Source organism: Macaca thibetana, chromosome 2 (assembly GCF_024542745.1).
Source record: "Macaca thibetana thibetana isolate TM-01 chromosome 2, ASM2454274v1, whole genome shotgun sequence".
NCBI lineage: Eukaryota > Metazoa > Chordata > Mammalia > Primates > Cercopithecidae > Macaca > Macaca thibetana.
The window spans coordinates 57,728,149-57,748,889 of record NC_065579.1 but is presented as its reverse complement, the minus strand read 5'-3'; the positions used below and the strand labels follow the sequence as shown (position 1 = coordinate 57,748,889).

Sequence of the window (20,741 nt, the reverse complement as noted above, 5' to 3'; positions counted from 1 at the left end):
AACCCCACAACTGCCTGGTTTAATGCCATTTCATGTTATAGCCTTCCACTTCAACAGAGTCCTCAATTCTGTGTGCATGGCCCACTCCTCACATGGAGCCTTTCCAGTCTTCATACTCTCCTTACTTTCTCTATCAGCTCACTCCCAGGGGGAGATTTTTGCTTGTTACTTCACAGAGGCAACTGGATCATGACCCATTCAACTTCCTGTCCCTCCCAGCCTCCAAACATATTTGCATTTCAGCCATCTTGGTTTCTTTCTCCCTAGTATTAAACAAAAGGGGAAGGAGGAGGCCATCCTTTATCTCAGAATTATCCTATATTCTTTTCTCTGGATATACATCCTCTTTTACTTCCCCATGGACAAAATCCATCTATTTTCCACCTGATCGTCACCTGAATCTTCAATGTCTTCCTCTATGTTTCAACATTTAGCCTACTCAACCTCTCAGCTGTGCTTAATTCCAATGATCACTCTCTGATTTTTGACATCTGCTCTTCCATTTGCTTTGGTGATTTTACACTTTGCTGATTTTCCTTCTACCTCTCTGATTACTTCTTCTCAGTTTCTTTTGGAGTTTCTTCCTCTTCTCATTTTTAAATGTTGCTTTATGTGATGCAATTATGGGTTCTCTTCTCCATTTCCTCCCTAGGAAATCTCAACTGTATCATCCACATGCTGATAACCCCTGAATCTTTATTTCCAACACTATTTTCCCTGAACTCTACCACATCGAATATGTACAGTATCTCAAGTTTAAACTATCTCAAAGTGAACTCTTCACTGCATTGGTCCCAGTCTATTACCCAATAAGCTCTGCTTCAGTGTTCCCTAGCTTGGTGAATGGCTGACTTATCACCCGATTTACCAAGCCAGAAACTTGAGTTACCTTTTCCTCACTTCCCCTTCACAACCTCACCTACTTACAGAAACACTGTGCCTTATGAATTCTACTTCCCAGTAAATACTTCTCAAATCTATCCATTTCTCAGCCTGGGCAACATGGTGAAACCCCATGTCTACAGAAAATTACAATACTTACGGGGTATGGTGGTGCGTGCCTATAATCCTAGCTACTCAGGAGGCTGAGGTGGGAGGATCACCTGAGTCTGGGGAAGCTGAGGCTGCAGTGAGCTGTGATTGAGCCACTGAACTCCAGCCTGGCTGACAAAGTGAGACCCTGTCTCGAAACAAACAAACAACAGCAAGCGACAACAACAAAAACTGTTGCCATTCAAATCCAGGCAACCATAATACTCATCCAAATAAGTGCAGTAGCCCAATTTCCTGCCCAGAGCCATTCTTTATTTTTAGTCAGTGATCTTTCTCAATAATTCTGACAAAGTCATGCATCATTTTTTTTTTTTATTTTTTATTTTTTTTGAGACGGAGTCTCGCTCTGTCGCCCAGGCTGGAGTGCAGTGGCGCGATCTCGGCTCACTTCAAGCTCCGCCTCCCGGGTTCACGCCATTCTCCTGCCTCAGCCTCCCGAGTAGCTGGGACTACAGGCGCCCACAACCGCGCCCGGCTAATTTTTTGTATTTTTAGTAGAGACGGGGTTTCACCGTGGTCTCGATCTCCTGACCTTGTGATCCGCCCGCCTCGGCCTCCCAAAGCGCTGGGATTACAGGCGTGAGCCACCGCGCCCGGCCCATGCATCATTTAAAACCCTTCCTTCTGTGACTTCCCAGGGCTACTAGAAGGAAGTGCATTCACTTTAACACAGACTACAAAACTCAACTCCTGCTTATTTCTTTTGCCAACAGTGAACACTTCTTCTTGCCTTCACTCTCATATCTTCATACACACCCTCTATGACAGCCTTACAGATATTCTTTCAGTTTCTCAGTCTTGCCAAGCTCTCTCACACACCAGGGCCACTGAAATGTTATTCCCTTGTTTGGGTAAATCTTTGCCTCCACTTTACCCGGCGTGAGATAGATAGCAGCCAATCTTGCTTGACAATGCCACACCCCTATTTAAAATCCCGTAGATGCCCTCTGTGGCATTTTAATTTTATTCATTTTCTATAAACGTCAGGAGATAATGTAACCCATTTATCATGGCATATAAGACCCTTTGTGACCTGGGCCCTGGTTACTTCTCTAGTATCATGTCTTGCTAGCTTCTACATCCCAGCCATCATGAACCACTAGTAGGTCCTAAACTCCCTGAGCTCTTGCCTCCATCTTGCATACAGCCTATGCACATGCTCTCCCCTGCTCCCATTGGTTGGGCAATCTAGCTCTTCAGAACTTAGTGGGTGATGTGGGACTGCTTTCCTGGCCTCATTGCTATCACTTTAGCTGCCCACTCCCAGACCCACTCTGGTTAAGTGCTCCTCTCTCAGAGCATCTGTAGCACACAAATCTTCTTATCACCATCATAGCACTTATCAAACAATATGGTAATTTTGTTTATGTCTGTCACACTGACCAGATTATCATTTTCCTGAGGGCAGGGGGTATTTTAGTTCATATTTCCAATGTCTAGTGTTGAATATTTAGAAAGTGCTTGATTAATGCTTTTGTGGGGAAAAAAAATGGATGCCAGGTATGGTGGCATGTGCCTGTAGTCCCAGCTGCTTGGGGAGGCTGAGGCGTGTGGATTGCTCGAGCCCAGGAGCTTGAGGTCAGCCTGGGCAACACAAGGAGACCTTGCCTCTAAAAAACAATGAAAAATAAAATTTAAAAAATACAATTAATTAACTAATGAATAGATAAATGAATAAATGAATGGAAGAGGAAAAAGTTGTTCTACTGTCTCTACAGAAATATCATGCCTGCATCACACTGGGGAAATTTAGGAAGGCATTCCAGGTTCAGCTTGTCTATGATTAGCAGAAAATCAGGCTCGATGTCTCTCCTCTCTAACTTAAAGTCTTCACTGAGCACACAGTCTGAAATTGAACCTGTTAAAGCAATCAGTTGGTCAATATGTACCTTCTTTTAAAAAATGCAAATATCCAGGCAATTCCTATATCCCTTAACATCTATTCATTTACTTAAATTGCTTTTCCTCCTAACACATAACAGAAACTACTCCACTGAAGAAATGGAAATTTTGTGTGCCCAGGAAGAATAGAAAGTTTAGTAGTATGGGTACGTTTCAAAAGCTTCCCAAATCATTGTAATAAGCAGCCATATATGAAAATCACGATTCTTCAGTGCTTCTCAACTTTATTGTGCAAACAGATCACCTGAAGAGGCTACTGAAAGTGCAGCTGCACATTCAGTAGGTCTGAGGCGGGGCCTGGGACTCTGCATTTTTGCACATTCTCAGCAGCTGCTGCTGTTGTTGGTCCACGGACCACGCATTGAATACCAAGGATCTAGTCATTCTCCTGATGCAGGCCTCTGACTTATTTACTTTTAGGGATTAATCAGAGGTGAGAAAAGGGGTAATGGCAAGGGTGAGTGCAGATTAGCTAGGTTTGCAAACTAAGGTGTCCCTGTTGGTACGTTTTTCTTTACAGGAAACACAGATTCAAGTGTTCATTTCTGATCGTGCTCATTCTAATTGATTCAAAGCCTGAACTGTCACCCCCATGCTAAGACAGAGCACAGCAATCAAAGAAAATGTTAATAAAGGATGACACATTTTTATTTGAGAATATGTAAAATGTACCGCATTCTCTCTTTCTTTCTCACTCTCTCTGGCTACAACTTCCTTTTCAAAAATATACTGGCTTTTGATTTGATTTTTATTTGATTCTCAATAAAAAAATTTTAAATAGTGTATTTGTAATTTTCATGAACTAAGATGTTGTATGAATCATATCTGTGCATTATACCTATGGTGTATCTCCCTGAAGGACGTGTAACATGAAATAGGCTGTCGTTAGTCTTTGCTGTTTCCCTGTAAAAGGAGACACTTTTAATTCCAATTTTGTAGATAACGAAAATGAAATGCAGAAAGCTGAACTGACTTAATTAGGATCACATACCAATAACACAGGATGGGGCCAAAACTTACATCCCAGATCTCCCATGCTAAAAGTTGGCTTAGTGGAAAAAGAAGCAGTAAGCTTCTAAAAATTGTACCTCAGTTACTCATAGCACTTGCATCTCTTTGAAATAAAGTTTATAATTTAACAGCCCTTCTCCTGCACATATCTGTTGCTGGAATTTATATTCTATTCATCTAATTATTAACCTACATTCTTCCTAAAATAATTCAAAGTGGCTTTAGAGGGATCCATAAAATAAACTAATATACATTGTATGAGAAAGAAAAGAGGAACAGGAATAAAGCTGATGAAGCAAGTTTATACAAAGAAGTCCTATAATTTCAAGTTAAATTCAAATTTGGCTCTTGACTTTCTTTTTTTTTGAGACAGAGTCTCACTCTGTCACCCAGGCTGGAATGCAGTGGCAAGATTTCAGCTCACTGAAAACTCCGCCCCCCGGGTTCAAGCAATTCTTGTGCCTCAGCCTCCCGAGTAGCTGGAATTACAGGCGCCTGCCACCACGCCCAACTAATTTTCGTATTTTTAGTAGAGACAGGGTTTCACCATCTTGGCCAGGCTGGTCGTGAACTCTTGACCTCGTGTGTCACCTGCCTCAGCCTCCCAAAGTGCTGGGATTATAGATATGAGCCACCGCACCTGTCTTGGTTCTTGGCTTTCTATCAGTTAAGGTGAAAGGGAAACATCTCACAGCACCCGTGTGAAAAACAAACACATTTTTCCAGAAGCAGGAACTGCTAACTGCTCTGTGGTAGACCAAGTGGTCTGGCTTTGATCCAGATGGCTGGTACACCTGGACATATATGTCTTTGACTTCCTCTGTAAATGAAACCCCAGGGGGTAAAAACAGGGCTTTCAACTCCTAATCCTGAAATAATTTTTAACTTCCCAATTGATTTACTATTTCCAGAGACTTTTCATCAATATAATGCTAATATAATCAAATAATAGAGGTTCACTTAAACTAAAAAGCTTGAGTTTATTTAGGGAAGATTTAGTAGACATTGAAAACTACATATAATCATTTAAACTGCAAAAATGGAGCTCAATGGACTCAACATACAATAGCAAGCATAAGATCAAAACATGAGATAACTATGTAAAAATGGACATTGGCGAGATAGGGGAAAGAATGAAGGTAAATTTTTGTTTGCTTTTTTTTTTTTTTTTTTTTTTTTTTTTTGAGGCGGAGTCTCGCTCTGTCCCCCTGGCTGGAGTGCAGTGGCGCGATCTGGGCTCACTGCAAGCTCCACCTCCCAGGTTCCCGCCATTCTCCTGCCTCAGCCTCCCGAGTAGCTGGGACTATAGGCACCCGCCACCGCGCCTGGCTAATTTTTTGTATTTTTAGTAAAGACGGGGTTTCACCGTGGTCTCGATCTCCTGACCTTGTGATCCGCCCGCCTTGGCCTCCCAAAGTGCTGGGATTACAGGCGTGAGCCACCGCGCCCGGCAGCTTTTTTTTTTTTTTAACAGCTTTGGGTTATTAATTGGTATACCATAAAGTTCACCTGATTAATTTTCGGTAAATTTATATAGTTGTGCAACCATCACCACAATCCAATTTACACTTCATCTTTAGCCAAAAGGCTGAGAATCTGTCACAGTCCAATTTTAGAACACTTCCATTACCCCAAGAAGTCCCCTTATGCCCATTTGCAGCCAATGCCTGCTTCATCTCCAGCCTCAGGCAATCAGTATTTGTCTTCTGCCCCTATAATTGCCTCTTCTAGAAATTTCATATAAATTGAATTTTACAATATGCAGTTTGTGTCCGGCTTATTTCACTTAGCATCATGTTTTTGATGTTCATCTATACCATTGCACATAACAGTAGTTTGCTCCTTTTTATTGCTGTGTGGTATCATAGTTCATAGCTATATGGCATTTTGTTTATTCACCTGTTTATACACATTTGGAATGTTTCCATATTTTGGCTTTTATAAATAATGCTGTAAGGAACAATCACAAAGAAGTCCTTGTGATGATATGTGTTTTCATTTACTTTAAGTAGTACCTAGGACTAGAATTGCTGGGTTGTCTGGAAAGTATATATTCAACATTTTGTAAAAACTGTCGAACTGTTTTCCAAAATGTTTCTAACATGTTGATCCAGGTGTACTAAAATTTACATTCCCACCATTAATGAGTGATGGTTCAGTTTCTCCACATCCTCATTCACAGTTGGAACTATCTTTTTCATTGTAGCCTGTGGTGGTTAATTTTAGGTGTCAGCTTGACCAGGTTAAGAGATACCCAGATAGCTGATAAAGCATTATTTCTAAAGCATTATTTCTGGGTGCATCCGTGAAGGTGTTTATGGAAGAGAGTGGCATCTGAATCAGTGGACGGAGTAGAGAAGATCCACACTCAACCGCCATTGTGGCTGAGCATCATCCAATCTGCTGAAGGCCTAGATAAAACAAAAGGCAGTGGGAGAGGAAATTCTCTGTTTTTTTCTGGAACTGGGACATCCACCTTCTCCTGTTCTCAGACATCAGAACTCCAGGTTCTTGGGCCTTTGGATTTTGAGACTTTATATATATAGACCATTGGTTCTGTTCTCTGGAGAAGGGCTGACTAGTATGTGGCCCTTCTAAGATGTTTTGAACAGAAAGAATGTATTCTAGTTTTCAGTCAGTTCAGAAATAGGATCAAAACAAGTCACTACCGGCCCCCGACAAAATCTCCTTTTCTGAATGGTCTTAAAGAATGAAAATTTACAGGATTCAAAAGCTTGTGCAACATTCTTCTTACGGTTTTTAAAATTCTGTATTTTTCAATTTACTTCAATTAATCTATTTTGATTAATTGAGCTTCATATTATATCAAAGGTTTACCAGAAAGCACCTTGCTACCCCAGGGATTTGCTTATGAGTAGGACAAAGCAGGATCCTTCAACTACAGAGGAATCTTTCTATGTCTCTTATTCTAAAATGTTAAATGTCAAACCAGGGTTCTCACCCCAACCTAAGTTAGTTTGTATTCACCCCCTTTACAGGTAGATAATTTCCGTAGCTATAAAATAAATCTTTGGAGTACCACTTAGCTTACCAGGCATTGCTAATTTTCTTTCCCTTCAACTGCTTAATTCAACTAATGTATGTTTTCAATTTCTTGACCATTCATTAAAAAATGATGATGTACTACGTCCTTAAAATTTCCCTGGAGAGTAAAAAACACATGTTATACATTTGTATATTTATCATATAATTGATTCCCTTTCTTGGAAAGGATTTGATTGAAAGATGCTAATTTTGACTGGATAAATGTAAGGTAATATCCCTATACCATTTTCACGAGAATTGTGCCAGGGAGGCCACCCAAAACAAATTGTCACATGCCACATTTAAATTAACAAAGGTGTGCTTCAGTGGTCTTCATACTAAGATGTCTGCTGCTTTCTTATTCCACGAAGGATTTTTTTCAAACTTAATCACATAGTAGCCTCATTCCTACACTAAAAGGCTGCTACAGGGCCAGCAGCCCCCATGAGTTAGCCATCAGTCCTTCCTGTATTTACCTCATTGTGCTGTTTTTCTTCATGGAGGTTTCAAGGTGTTAATAGGCAAGAAGGCAGAGATGCTTTGTTGCAGCCAGGAAAGGCCAGCTGTTGCCAAGATACATCACCTAGGGCATCACCATGATGTGGCCCTTGCAGACATTTGCAAGTTTCATTTCAGTTCAAAGGTCATAGCTCAAAGCACACAAATCTGATCATTAAATCATCCAATTTCCAGAGCCTCTGAATATATTGCCTTACATGACAACATGCCTGTAATTCCAGCACTTTGGGAGGCCAAGGCGGGTGGATCACTTGAGGTCAGGAGTTCAAGACCAGCCTGGCCAACATGGTGAAACCCCATCTCTACTAAAAAATCAAAAATCCGGGCATGGTGGCACGCGCCTGTAATCCCAGAGGGAGGAGAATTGCTTGAACCCGGGAGGCAAAGGTTGCAGCAAGCCAAGATTGCACCACTGCACTCCAGCCTGGACGACAAAGCAAGACTCCAAAAGAAAAAAAAAAACGACAACAGAGATTTGAGGGGTCCGCAAAAGCATATGTTAGAAGCGTGGTCCTAAATTATCCAGAGACCAGAGTAGCCAAGTTAAGATGTGACCGATACAGTTTACTAGAGAGAGTGGGACCACCTCCACCTGTGTAGTCATGCAGGTTGTACACTGCACATTTGTCGATGGCAGCCTTGACAGACAGGCTTGTGGAACATGAAGACCTGGATGAAACACCTCTCAGAACTGTCCACTCCTTTTATTTTAATTCTGCACGTATCAAGAAAATTTTTGATGATTATTTAATTATTAATACAAGGAGAGGTGGCATTCTGTTACTTGAAAGATATTTTCAGTATGGTGAGATAATGCACAGCAGTCCCCCTCTTATCCTCTGAGGATCCCCAAGACCTCAGTGGATGCCTGACACTGGACTGAACCAGTACTGAACCCTATATATGGTATATTTTTTTCTCTATACATACCTATGATATAGTTGAATTTATAAATTAGACATAGAGATTAATAACAATAATTAATAAAAAATAGAACAATTATGACACTATTCCAGCATCACTATTCTTATGGTTTGGGGTCATTAAGTAAAATAGGGTTACTTGAACACAAACACTATCATCTTGCAACAGTTGATATGATAATAATGGAGAAGGCTCCTTCATGACTTTCATCACACTACTCAGAATGGTGCGTGATTTAAGACATATGAGTTGTCTGTTTCTGGAATTTTCTATTTAATATATTGGACGGTAGTTGACCTTGGGTAACTGAAACCATGGAAAGTGAAACCACAGATAAGGGGGAGACTACTGTACGCACATGCTGATTTAATGATCAGATTTGTGTGCTTTGAGCTATGACCTTTGAACTGAAATGAAACTTGCAAATGTCTGCAAGGGCCACATCATGGTGATGCCCTAGGTGATGTATCTTGGCAACAGCTGGCCTTTCCTGGCTGCAACAAAGCATCTCTGCCTTCTTGCCTATTAACACCTTGAAACCTCCATGAAGAAAAACAGCACAATGAGGTAAATACAGGAAGGACTGATGGCTAACTCATGGGGGCTGCTGGCCCTGTAGCAGCCTTTTAGTGTAGGAATGAGGCTACTATGTGATTAAGTTTGACATTGGATGTGAATATTTTTGAAAGGCCATTATCCTGCCTACCATTAAGAGGGAAGCATTGATAACATCTTGAGACCATTTAAACCAGGGATACCCAGTCACAAGTGACTGTGCTGCCTGCAGGGAACATTTAGTAATGGCTAGAGACATTTTTTGGTTGTCACAACTAGGAGAGGACTGCTACTGGACATCTAGTTGGTAGAGGCCAGGGATGCTGCTAAATATCCTATAATACACAGAATAACACCCACAACAAAGAATAATTCCAGCACAAAAATATCAATAGTGAGTTGAGAAACCCTGATTTAAAGCATAAGATTCCTTGAAAGCTGAGTTAGGAAGGTTACAATACAATGGAAGTCAGTTTCAGGATTTAGATTTGTATGGAAAAGTCTGCAAAATCACATACAAGTTCTATAACTCTAAGTTTTTGACAACCTTATAGGGTAAATAAGTGATGAATAATACTTTGAAGTATTTTGATCTCCGCCTTAAGATGTTATTTCTTAAATGGTATTTGTTTTACTTTAGGTCTGGTGTAATCTTTTATACTGAAGCATTACACATATAGGGAAGTTAATTTAAAGTATACATAAACATCATTTTATGTACATCATAAATATTTAAATCCTAGATGCTCAGATTTATAATACGTAACACCAAACAGATTTGAATCAGCCTTCTGCAATATTTTACTTCTGTCTTGGTACGGCTTGACTTCTATTCCTTGACTTCAAAGGATCAAAGAGAAAAGTCCATTTGCTGTGACATTCCTTTCCACTGGGAGAAAGGTTCAAGTTGGGGCCATCTTTCACATAATGTAAGCACCCTGAGTGTCAATACTTCGTTTTCCCATTCTCAAGAATTTCTGAGCTCAGGTTTGAACCCCCTACTCTCTTAAAGTGACCTATAGACTTGCTGGTAAGATATTTTATATTTTTTTCAACATCTCTCTTTTCATATTTCTTTCTTTCTTTTTTTTTTTTCAAATGGAGTTTCACTCTTGTTGCCCAGGCTATGGTGCAATCGTGCTCTCTTGGCTCACTGCAACCTCTGTCTCCCGGGTTCAAGTGATTCTCCTGCCTCAGCCTCCTGAATAGCTTTGGTTACAGGCATGTACCACCACAGCCGGCTAATTTTGTATTTTTAGTAGAGATGGGATTTCTCCATGTTGGTCAGGCTGGTCTTGAACTCCCAACCTCAGGTGATCTGCCCGCCTCAGCCTCCCAAAGTGCTGGGATTACAGGCGTGAGCCATCGCGCCCAGCCTTCTCTTTTCTTATTTCTTTTTCTTTCCATCTATTCTACTCTTTTTTTGTTTTTGTTTTTGTTTTGAGGCGGAGTCTTGCTCTGTCGCCCAGGCTGGAGTGCAGTGGCGCGATCTCGGCTCACTGCAAGCTCCGCCTCCCGGGTTCCCGCCATTCTCCTGCCTCAGCCTCCCGAGTAGCTGGGACTACAGGCGCCGCCACCGCGCCGGGCTAATTTTTTTTTGTATTTTTAGTAGAGACGGGGTTTCATTGTGTTAGCCAGGATGGTCTCCATCTCCTGACCTCGTGATCTGCCCATCTCGGCCTCCCAAAGTGCTGGGATTACAGGCTTGAGCCACCGCGCCCGGCCTATTCTACTCTTGTCATTCTTCTTCAATACTTGCTTTTGTCCAAGATTTCCTCTAGGGTTTTCCTAATTTGCAACGACTTCTAAAAGAAATAGTTGTATTTTTCTGTGGCAGAAAAGATTTCCTAATCAGCAGAAGACTCTGTGTGTGTGTGTGTGTGTGTGTGTGTGTGTGTGTTTGAGTATGAAGAGTGTATCCATGAGGGTGTGTGTCATCTTATTCATTCTCCTAGGAAGAACAGTAACTACCAGTGTGAACAAGTATTCTAATGGCTTGTGAACCAACAGAGCAGAATGAAGAAAAATACACAGCTATACAGCAACCTTGTTTCCCACTGAAGTTATTTCTATTGTTTACATTTCTCTGCCAAAATACATTCTGCAAGGTATTATATATTTGGTTTGATTTCTAAGCTGCAATTAAAGGATACAGGTTAAATACATTTTAGTCAGTTGAGACTTGCCAAACACTATTTAAAAACCATATCTCTAAACATTAAGTCACATTTAAGATTCCAGATTCTGAATGTCACATTGCTCCTTGGGAAGAAAAACCTGCCTAGATCTCTGAGGCAAAATCAGTTGTCGTTTATAAAAACATGCCTACCTAGTCAAAAAATCCAGTTTCTTCGAAAATAAAATTCAAGGAAAAGAAGAGAAAAAAGAAAAATAGTGAGAGAAGAGAGCTATAGATTAAGATACCAAAGAGACAGACATGTCAAGTGTATTGCAGACAGACGAATTAATCCTCAGTAGTCAATATGTAAGTGGAAGTTTCCCAAAACAGGACAGCCTGAGCATGTAATAGGGTAGCTGGTAGAGAGAGGAAGCATAGGAGGATCCGGGGAGGAAGTAAATGTTAACTTTGACAACTTGGACACATGCTGACTTTCGCACATGGCCACGGAGATCCCCCAGCCAAAGTACCTGTGCAGTCATTTCCCTGGGGAATAAAGAAACTTTATTTTTGAGAAAAACGTACCATGTTGAGGAGCAAATGGCTAACATCTAAATCAACTTTCCCTCACACTCCCCACATCACATCTCAGGGCGTCTGACCATTGCACTTGTGACCCAGAGCAAATAAAAACATCAAAAAACAATACAAAAAAAAAAAAGCAAAGAGCATAGATTCAGGACATTAGACTATAACCTAGAATTGCCAGATATTTTCCCGTCATTCTTTTGCAAAATTCAGTGAATAACAAAAAATCATGTAAAGAATATCCAAGGCTGGGTGCAGTGGCTCATGCCTGTAATCCCAGCACTTTGGGAAGACAAGTAGGAGGATTGCTTGATCTCAGGAGTTCAAAACCAAGCCTGGGCAACATAGAGAGACCCTGTCTCTACAAAAAAACTTAAAAAAAAAAAAACAAAACAAAACAAAACGTAGCCAGGAATGGTGGCAGGTGCCTATAGTCCCGGCTACTCAGGAGGCTCGGGTGGGAGGATGCCTTGAGCCCAGGAGATCAAAGTTACAGTGAGCTGTGATCACACCACTACACTCCAGCCTGGGTGACAGAGCAAGACCCTACCTCAAAAAATACATACATACATACATACATACAAACATACATAAATAAAATTTAAAAAAAAATCCAGCAGAAAATGGTTCAAATTATTTGGGGCAGTTTATTTATCTCTTATAAGACACTTAGATGTTAGAAAGGAGGTTTAGAATCTCTTGTTAAAGGCCACAAACATCGTGTTCATATCCCAGGGTGCTGCCCTCAGCTACCACCTTCCTTCTTCTTGATGAAAGAAGAAATACTTTCATTTTCACCACACTCTAATTGCTGGGATTTATATAGCTCCATACACTTCTCTGTTTTCTGCTCTGACTTATTTTTCTTCTCTTCTAATCACTGATATTGTCTTAAGTTTAGCCCTTGAACCTCTTCTCTTCTATTGAGAACTCAAATACTCCCAAGGCTTCCACTATCACTCTTAAACTGACAGATCCCAAATTCATATTCCAAATTCTTGAACCTCACCTCTACCTTCCTGCTGTCTATTCTCATGGGGCTGTTACCCATGGCTTAGACCAAACACATCCACATCCACCTCATAACTTCTCTCTTTCTGTGTGGGCTGCCACCATTCTCTTCAGTCCCTTGGGTTTTAAAACTTGGCATCATTCTCAACTCATTCATTTTATTTAGCAAGTCAGTTCTATTAAGTCACCCAATTCTCCCTCTGTATTATCTCAATAGCACTCTTATCTCACCACAGGCCAACCTCTTTAGCTTACACTTGGAGTACAGACGCAGCCCCCACCTGCCTGCCCTCCTTTTCACTCAATCCATCCAACCTCACATTCCCGGAATCATCCTTCACCTTTGGCCTGGTCACTCCTCTGTTCAAAAATATCTGTTTCTCCTGTATTACAATATGAAGGCTAAACATGGATTTTCAAGGTTCTCCACAACGTGCCCTTCTATCAAGCGTACATTTTTACTACTTCTCAATAACATAGTTTATTTCTGTTGTGTTTGGAATTCCCTCTTCTGCACTGCCACATCTAAATTCCAGCCCTACTTCAAGGTTCTTCCCAAATTTAAGGCTGGCTGCAGTGGCTCATGCCTGTAATCCCAGCATTTTGGGAGGCTGAGGCAGGCAGATCACCTGAGGTCAGGAGTTCGAGACCAGCCTGACCAATATGGTGAAACCCCGTCTCTACTAAAAATACAAAAATTAGCCAGGCGTGGTGGTGGGCACCTGTAGTCCCAGCTACTCGGGAGGCTGAAGCAGGAGAATCCCTTGAACCTGGCAGGCAGAGGTTGCAGTGAGCTGAGATCACATCACTGCACTCCAGCCTGGGCGACAGAGTGAGACCCTGTCTAAAAAAAAAAAAGTTTCTTCCCAAATTTTAACTTCTCCATCTAGATTTACATGCTACATCTCACTCCCTTCTTCTCACCCACCTAGTGAGGTGCATTGAGAAATTTAACACAATGATACAATGCTTACCATTTCATATGTGCTCATTTTCTTTCTTCAACTGCATGGCAAGCTCCATACAAATAGAGAAATAGTTTTCTATTGCCCTGCTATACAGCCCAGGGCTGCCAATAGTAACATATTTTTCACAGTAGACAAGTTAATTAATCTATTACTTAAATATAATTTTATTTCCCTTGATTATAGAGCCAGACACACAAATAATTGATCTATAATGAATAAAAGTGTAAACAAAGCAAACTAAGATTAGCATTTAATTTTCAATATTATACATCAGTTGTGTAACTATTACATGTAAAAACCATTTCTTACCTGATTTTATGCAGTCTGATGACTTGCAAATACCATCTAGAAAAAGGAGAGAATATGCATAAATACTGGCAACGCACATTTTTAAATTTGTTTTTCTTTTGTTCTTTTAAAAACTGTCGATTAAATAAGCAATTTCTTAAAACAAGAACTAAAAACTGAGCATTATATATCATTGCCAGTGGTTAGAAAAAATATAAGAAAATAAAATAGGTAAAATCTAAATTTAAAATTTTGATTATGAAGAAAAATGTGTTATTATATCTTCTCTACCAACTAAGCTCTAGGCCTATTACATTGAAATAATCAGTTGTTTTTGCTTGGTAATCATTTTTTTAACCATTAAAAATCAATCTTTTTTAATCCTAGTTTTGAAAAACTTCCAAGACTCAAATTAAATTTGTTAAATTCCTGTGAAGCCCTTTAGAATTTCAATGACACAACAAAAACTGACTAATGACTATTACTAAAGCTGGCCATAAAATTGTGTATATTTTAATCAAATAAAACCATATTTGAGATTCCTCATAAGTAAGCATGAGCACACTAAATATACTTGCAATTAATAACTTAGCTCAAACATAAAAGGCACTGTACTTCAAAGTTAATTGTTTTGACATACGGATGTTACATTTTTTAAATGAATCTCTTTGTCAGTCTTTAAGTGCCTCTATCCCTAACACATTTGTTAGATAGACAGTAAAAGCATGGAGGAAGATTTCCTTCTCTTTTGCATTTATGGATGCACAGGTGTGGGAGTAACTCACCATCGTAGGTTGCATAGAGCGCGATCATTGTCACAGCTATGATGGTGAGGAGCAGGACAAGGACCGAGAGGCTGATCTCTAGCGGAGTCCATCGCTGTTTCTTCTTTGGCTTTGGAGTGTTGATATCAGTTATATCCATCTGACTTTCTGATCTGCCCATCACCTAAAATCTGCAAAAAATGAAAATGCTAATGATAAAAAAGAAAATGTCCAAATGCGTAATGTGACTGGATAAAAGTAAAAGGTTCAGTCATTTTAAAATAGAAATATGTTTTTGCTGTTGAGAAGTCAACATTTTGTTGCTGAATGCAAAGATTATAGAGTCAAATGAATTCGACAGGTCTCAGTCACAACTTTTTGTTTTTTGTTGCTGTTGTTTTGTTTTGTTTTGATGTATCACTGAAAATCTCAGCAAAATTAGACAGTAAGACTTGGTTAAATACTCAAGTAGGATTAATTCAGCAGTTTATAAGCAAATAATTGCTATACCACCATTAAGAAAGTTTTAAACTTACCCTTTTGAACTCTGGACTAACATCAAAGTTAATTTTATATCTTGCTCCAGTGGCTTCCTTTATAAGCTCAAAAACCAATGACTAATACCTTGAGGTTTTGACTAAGCAATAATTTGAAATATTAATATAGATAAACACCAAAAGGAATGAACACATGAGGTAGTTTATTTTAGTCATAAAGACAACTTTTATTTTTACAGTTCAAAATTACTACTACTACTGATACTGGTATCTATTAACTGGTTAGACAACATTCTGAAAATGGACACTCACTGTACCAAAAGATACCTGAATATCCAGCTTAACCACACCCAATCCCATTTAAGAGGGGAGTAAAGGGGACAAGTAAACAAAATAATACAAAAAGTTACCAAGTTGATACTTGTAGTCCTGTGTAAAGCAGGGTATGCAAAAACATACCTGTATTCTTAAAATCTTTCACCTCAACTGGAGATGTGTTAACAACTTTAAACCATAAAGTGGACACTGCCACAGAAGAGAATAAAGAATTGGGAAACTGGGGCACAGAGAAGTCAGACAACGTGTTTAAGACTACACAACTAGTCAATATTCTTTGGAAAGAACACACTCGGTCATTGTTCAAAATAAAGCTGTATCATCATGCAGTAAAAGCTAATTTAGATCTTATTGTAGAAATTTAGGGGGAAATTTAAGGGGGTATAAGCCTAAATATTAAACTTTATCAGGGGCCTAGTGACAGTTTATCAGTCCGTCTCCAAGGATTAGAACACACAATTTCCATTTTGCTTCATGACTGTATAAAAGAACATCTTAAACTGACAGATTAGCTGTTTATAGCTCAATACAAACTGCTCTGAGAATTTGGTCCCTGGATGCAGGGACGGCTCAGAAATGCTCTTATAGTTAAAGATCTTTGTTGAATACGCACAATTCTCTAAGGGTGTGTTTTGTGGAAACTGACGCATAGGAGAAAGAAGAAACATATTTCACATTTGAAGTGTGGTGGGGAGACCCAGCAGAAAACTAGAAATTACCCTTCCCAGTGAATTATTCATAAGCGAACCACAACTAGACCTTAAGGTTCTGGATACAAAGTCTTAAGCATGCTGTCCCCTTGATTACATGAGGCTATAAGCAAGGACAGACTATCAAATAAAAATATTTTATTAGACAATGAAAACTGTGTCTGCTCAATAAAAGGGGAATGTAATGTATCTGAATGTTAAAATGTCTTACTTAATGGTTATGTAAGGCATGCTGGCTTAGTCTCACCACCCCTGGGGTTATGATATGGAATTGCATTGATTGTAGTCCTATTTTAATAGTGTATTGGTTGGGCAAAGAAAAGATGGGAACAAATTTAATAATACTTTGGACACCTTACAGAGAGGTAAACAATAATAAGTCTCCCAGTCTCCCCATGTTTCATGACTGTCCTAAAGAACATCTGAATATTAAGCACATTTGCTAAAGTATTTCCCTTTCCTGAATATTGTTCCCCCTGTATATTTCAGAAGGCAATGTAGAGAAATGTTTTATTGGTACAAAATGACGTTTTTTGTTGTTTGTGTTTTTAGTTCTTCCTTAGAAATGGCAGTCTGTGTCCCTGTAAAGTGAAGAGGTGAACCAGGGCAGCCTCAGGGCTAAATTACAGGTGCTCTGTGGCAACTCCATGCCTTGTGGTGTAGTAAAGCTAGTGGATAAGCATTTGTTTCTGTAAGTTACTTTCCCTTGGCTTCTCCTTACCTTTAAGACTGCGTACTGAAGCAGCTGGGCTCTTAATGGTTCAGCACCTAAGTTTGCAGAAACAGTTACAGAGAAATGAAGACAGTGAGAGAAGCTGCATCAAAACAATATAATCTTTGAATAATCTACAAGATGTTCCTCCATCTCCCCCTCTTGTAAATGCTCTGTAAATTCATAAAGGAAGTCTTTTGGTCTTAGTAGCGTTTTTCCAAAAGCAATGAGCGCAGGCAGAAATGATGCAAGTTTAATCTCCTAATTAACTTTGTCATTCATTTCCAGTTAATTCTGGAAGGTTCACTATTTTTCTTTAAGAAATCAGGGGACAGTATCTGGAATCTCACTGTGGAACATATGACTAACTCCCAGATACCTGAATATCCAACTTAACCGCACCCAATCCCATTTAAGAGAAGAGTAAGGGGGACAAGTGAACAAAAGAATTTAAAAAAAAAAAAAAAAAAAAACAAAGTTGATGCTTGTAGTCCCATATAAAGCAGGGTATGCAAAAACATACCTGTATTCTTAAAATATTTCACTTCAACTGAAGATGTGTTAAATAAAAAGTTTAAGATAACAAGAACCTGCAAACTTCAGCTCGACATTACCAAGAGAATAAATTACTATTTTAAGTGTAAGCTGAATTTCAAAGCAATGTAAAGCAGCAATTCTTATACCAGTTGAGCATAAGCATAACTATATCAGATAGTCAAAGCAGGAAACCTGAATAACTGATTTGTTAAAAAGGAAATCTCATAGACTTACAGACTTAGACTTAGCTAAGCAATTTTCATCTTCATAGCACATTATAACATTAACTTATATCTGCAGGTTCCTGAAGCTGTGCTTTGCAATTACAGTTTGCATTATGGAAACTGAGGCACAGGAAGAAGGAGAAACAGTGTGCATATTTAGACTGTGTCTGCAGAAGCTGAGGACAGAGGTACTCAGGATAAATCATCTTCTTGTTTCCCAGACATTAATTAGGTGTTTCCCAGCCTGAAATACGGAGTTCTGGACACAAAGTGCCAACCATGTTACTCTCCTGGTTAGTGCTGCTCTACAACCAAAGACACAGCGTTAAGTCCAAGAAATTACCAATTTTTTAAAGTGCTGGAACCCACAAAAATGGCAGGGAATGAAGTTACACGCCTTCATACAGTCGATTTGCCGATAAGCAGTTTCCAATGCTGACGCTGCAAGTCAGGTACTAGTTTTCAGTTTAATAAAATTGTAATTCGAATCATATATGGGGGAGGAATCGACTTGATCAAGAGGCTAAAGAGGGATATTTGGTTGCAATTACCCTTATTTTGAAACAATACAAATAGATTGAAACCAGTTAAGTAAGAAGTCTTAAACTTTCATCTACAAAAGGACACCCCAACCCCGCACCGACCAACCCTTGTGAGATTTAAGCATAAATTATATAATAGGAAATCAGGTTAAAAGCAAGATGAAGAGGTGGGATAATGAAAAGATCTTCCGGTTAAGAAAAGTAAAAATAGAAAAGTGAGTTACAAATGAGAAAATCCGACAGAAACCATAATGAAAACAAACCTTGCTTTAAAAAAAAAAATCAGTGTCTGTACAGCAGAATGGCAAATTCCCAGCCCCCAAATCAGCCCCGGTGCAATCTGGTAGCGCGGATCTCGGTAACCAAACATAACTCCCCGAGGCAGAGGCCGCAGGGAACTATGGAAATGAACCTGAAGAGCCAACCTGACGTGACTTCCAGAGCCCTCCTCCAGGTCAACCTCCGGGCCCCTCTCCCTCCCCTCACTCTTCAGGTCCCAGTAGCGGCTCCTTCCAGGGCACGCCTCCTCCACCGCCGCAGGGTCCTGGGCGCTCGGATCGCGCCGGACCTTCGCTGCGGACCCTGCTCAGCGCACCTCCCGGCAGCAGCTCCTCTGGGCTGGCTCTGCCCTCCCCGTGCCCGTCCCACGGGCTCCCAGCGCCCTGGGCGCTCGCGCCCTTTGGACCTTTCTCCCTCAGCTCGCTCTCCTGGGACTCACCAGTGGGATTCGGGAGAAGTTGGAGGCTGCTGAGCCGACACATCCCGACCAATGAGCGCGCGGGGCCGGGTGGCAGTGGCGGGCTGGGAGCCCAGCCGAGCGCCGCTCAGTCGGTGCATCCGCCCAAGGCGCGCGGGCTCCGGGGTGAGGCCGGACTAGGGGGAGGTTCCGGACCCGCCTCCTCCCGGGCCGGGGGGCGTCGAGGCACCTGGGCATCCCTCCTACCCGCACCCGCAGAGACTCACCGTGACCTCTCAGTAGATCCCGCGCCAGGAGTTAGGCGGCTGCTCCAGTCTGCGCTCGGTCAAGCTTCGCCACTTGCACATCTCCGCGCCCCGCGCGTCTCGGCGCTCTCACGGCCCCCCGCCCCCCGCCACCCCACCCCCCCGCCTCGCCGCTGCAGGACCAGCGAGAGGAGCAGTTCCCTGGGTGACCTGAAGGTTTCCGCTAGGTCTCCCAAATCCAGTCACTTCATGTGAGGGGGCAGGGGAGACGGGGGGGGGGGGGGGGGGGGGCGGGCGGTGGCAATGAGAATGTCCTATCCTCCCCACCCCTCATCTCACCATTCCCAAAAGGGCTTTGCTAAACATTTTCGGAGTTGCTTAGCTTCGGGGCTTTCAAGAAAACAATACACTGGCTCTTTGGGATTCTCTAGTGCGGATGAGGGCTCCATCTCTCTCCTGTGGACCGGAGACTGTAATGCTTGGCTCTTCTCACGCTCTTCTTTCGCTCTCTTTCTCGCTCCCTTTCCTCCCTGAATCCAAGCTTCCTTCCTTCTTCACTTAAATTTCCTCCCTCCCTCCCTCCTTCGTTTTCTTTTTTCTTACTGTCCCTCCGCTTTTCCTTCTTTCTTTCCTTGCTACTGCTTTCTCCACCTCGCTTCCCTCTTTCTTTCTTTTTCTTGGTCAGAGTACTCTGATGTCAAGATCTGTACTGAAACTCTCCGCTCCCACCTCCTGACTCCAGGGAATCTTGTAACGTGTGTACATCGGAGGTTGAGTGTGGGGAGTGAGAAAGAGAGAAAGAAACTAAAATGTGTCTGCTCTACCTACTGAAATCATCCATCATGCGCCTGGACCCTCATCAGTTTAATGCAGGCAAGCAGAGCACCCCTTTCACTCAAGACACAGTGATTCCTCCTCAAAGAGATAAATACAAACAAGGAAATAAATACTTTTGGCACAAAGGCAGTTTCTTTGTAAAAGCTACCTTTAGCAGCTATAATTAACAAGGAGCTCAGAGGAACTAAACTTCCTTTTTTTTTTTTTTTTTTTTTTTTTTGCTTCTAGTATACAAGTACCTTTAATACTGATCCCTTTCCTCTTTTGAATCACATGTAATTACAGACACACACACACACACACACACACACTCACACTCCCCTGCGGAACTCATACTGAAGTAAAACTGGGTTTGCAATTATCTGTTTTTAATATCAAAATGATTTACTGCTTGAGAGGGTCCTCTTGTACTAAAACATTTTCCATCTTTTTCATAGGAGAGAAAGCTGAAAAGCAAGGAGAAAAGGTAGTTCATGCTAATAAGTGGAATACAATGGAGAGACATTTCCCCAAAAAGCTAGCCAATCTTTAAATAATTTTATTAATATAGAGAAAAATGGAGTGTGTAGACCTAACAAGTGCTATTCACGACTATTTACGCTTTATCTGTGCATCTTACAGACACTACTTAGACCTCACAACAATCCTGAAATATTG

The 20,741-nt window shown here is 40.9% G+C and overlaps 1 protein-coding gene across 7 annotated transcripts in view; it reads right to left on the bottom strand.

Annotated features, from left to right (window-relative positions):
* Positions 1-20,741, bottom strand: part of MME (membrane metalloendopeptidase) — a 105,660-nt gene that overhangs the window by 72,532 nt on the left and 12,387 nt on the right. Inside the window, exons 1-5 of one of the 7 annotated variants that reach the window (XM_050778234.1) lie at positions 18,731-18,894; positions 18,107-18,204; positions 17,012-17,058; positions 14,769-14,938; positions 14,005-14,040 (exon numbers count right to left, since the gene is read on the bottom strand). In XM_050778234.1, coding sequence (XP_050634191.1) covers positions 14,005-14,040; positions 14,769-14,928 — 196 coding nt within the window. In that variant the 5' untranslated portion in view covers positions 14,929-14,938; positions 17,012-17,058; positions 18,107-18,204; positions 18,731-18,894. The other 6 variants (XM_050778235.1, XM_050778236.1, XM_050778237.1 and 3 more) reach the window with 6 other exon arrangements.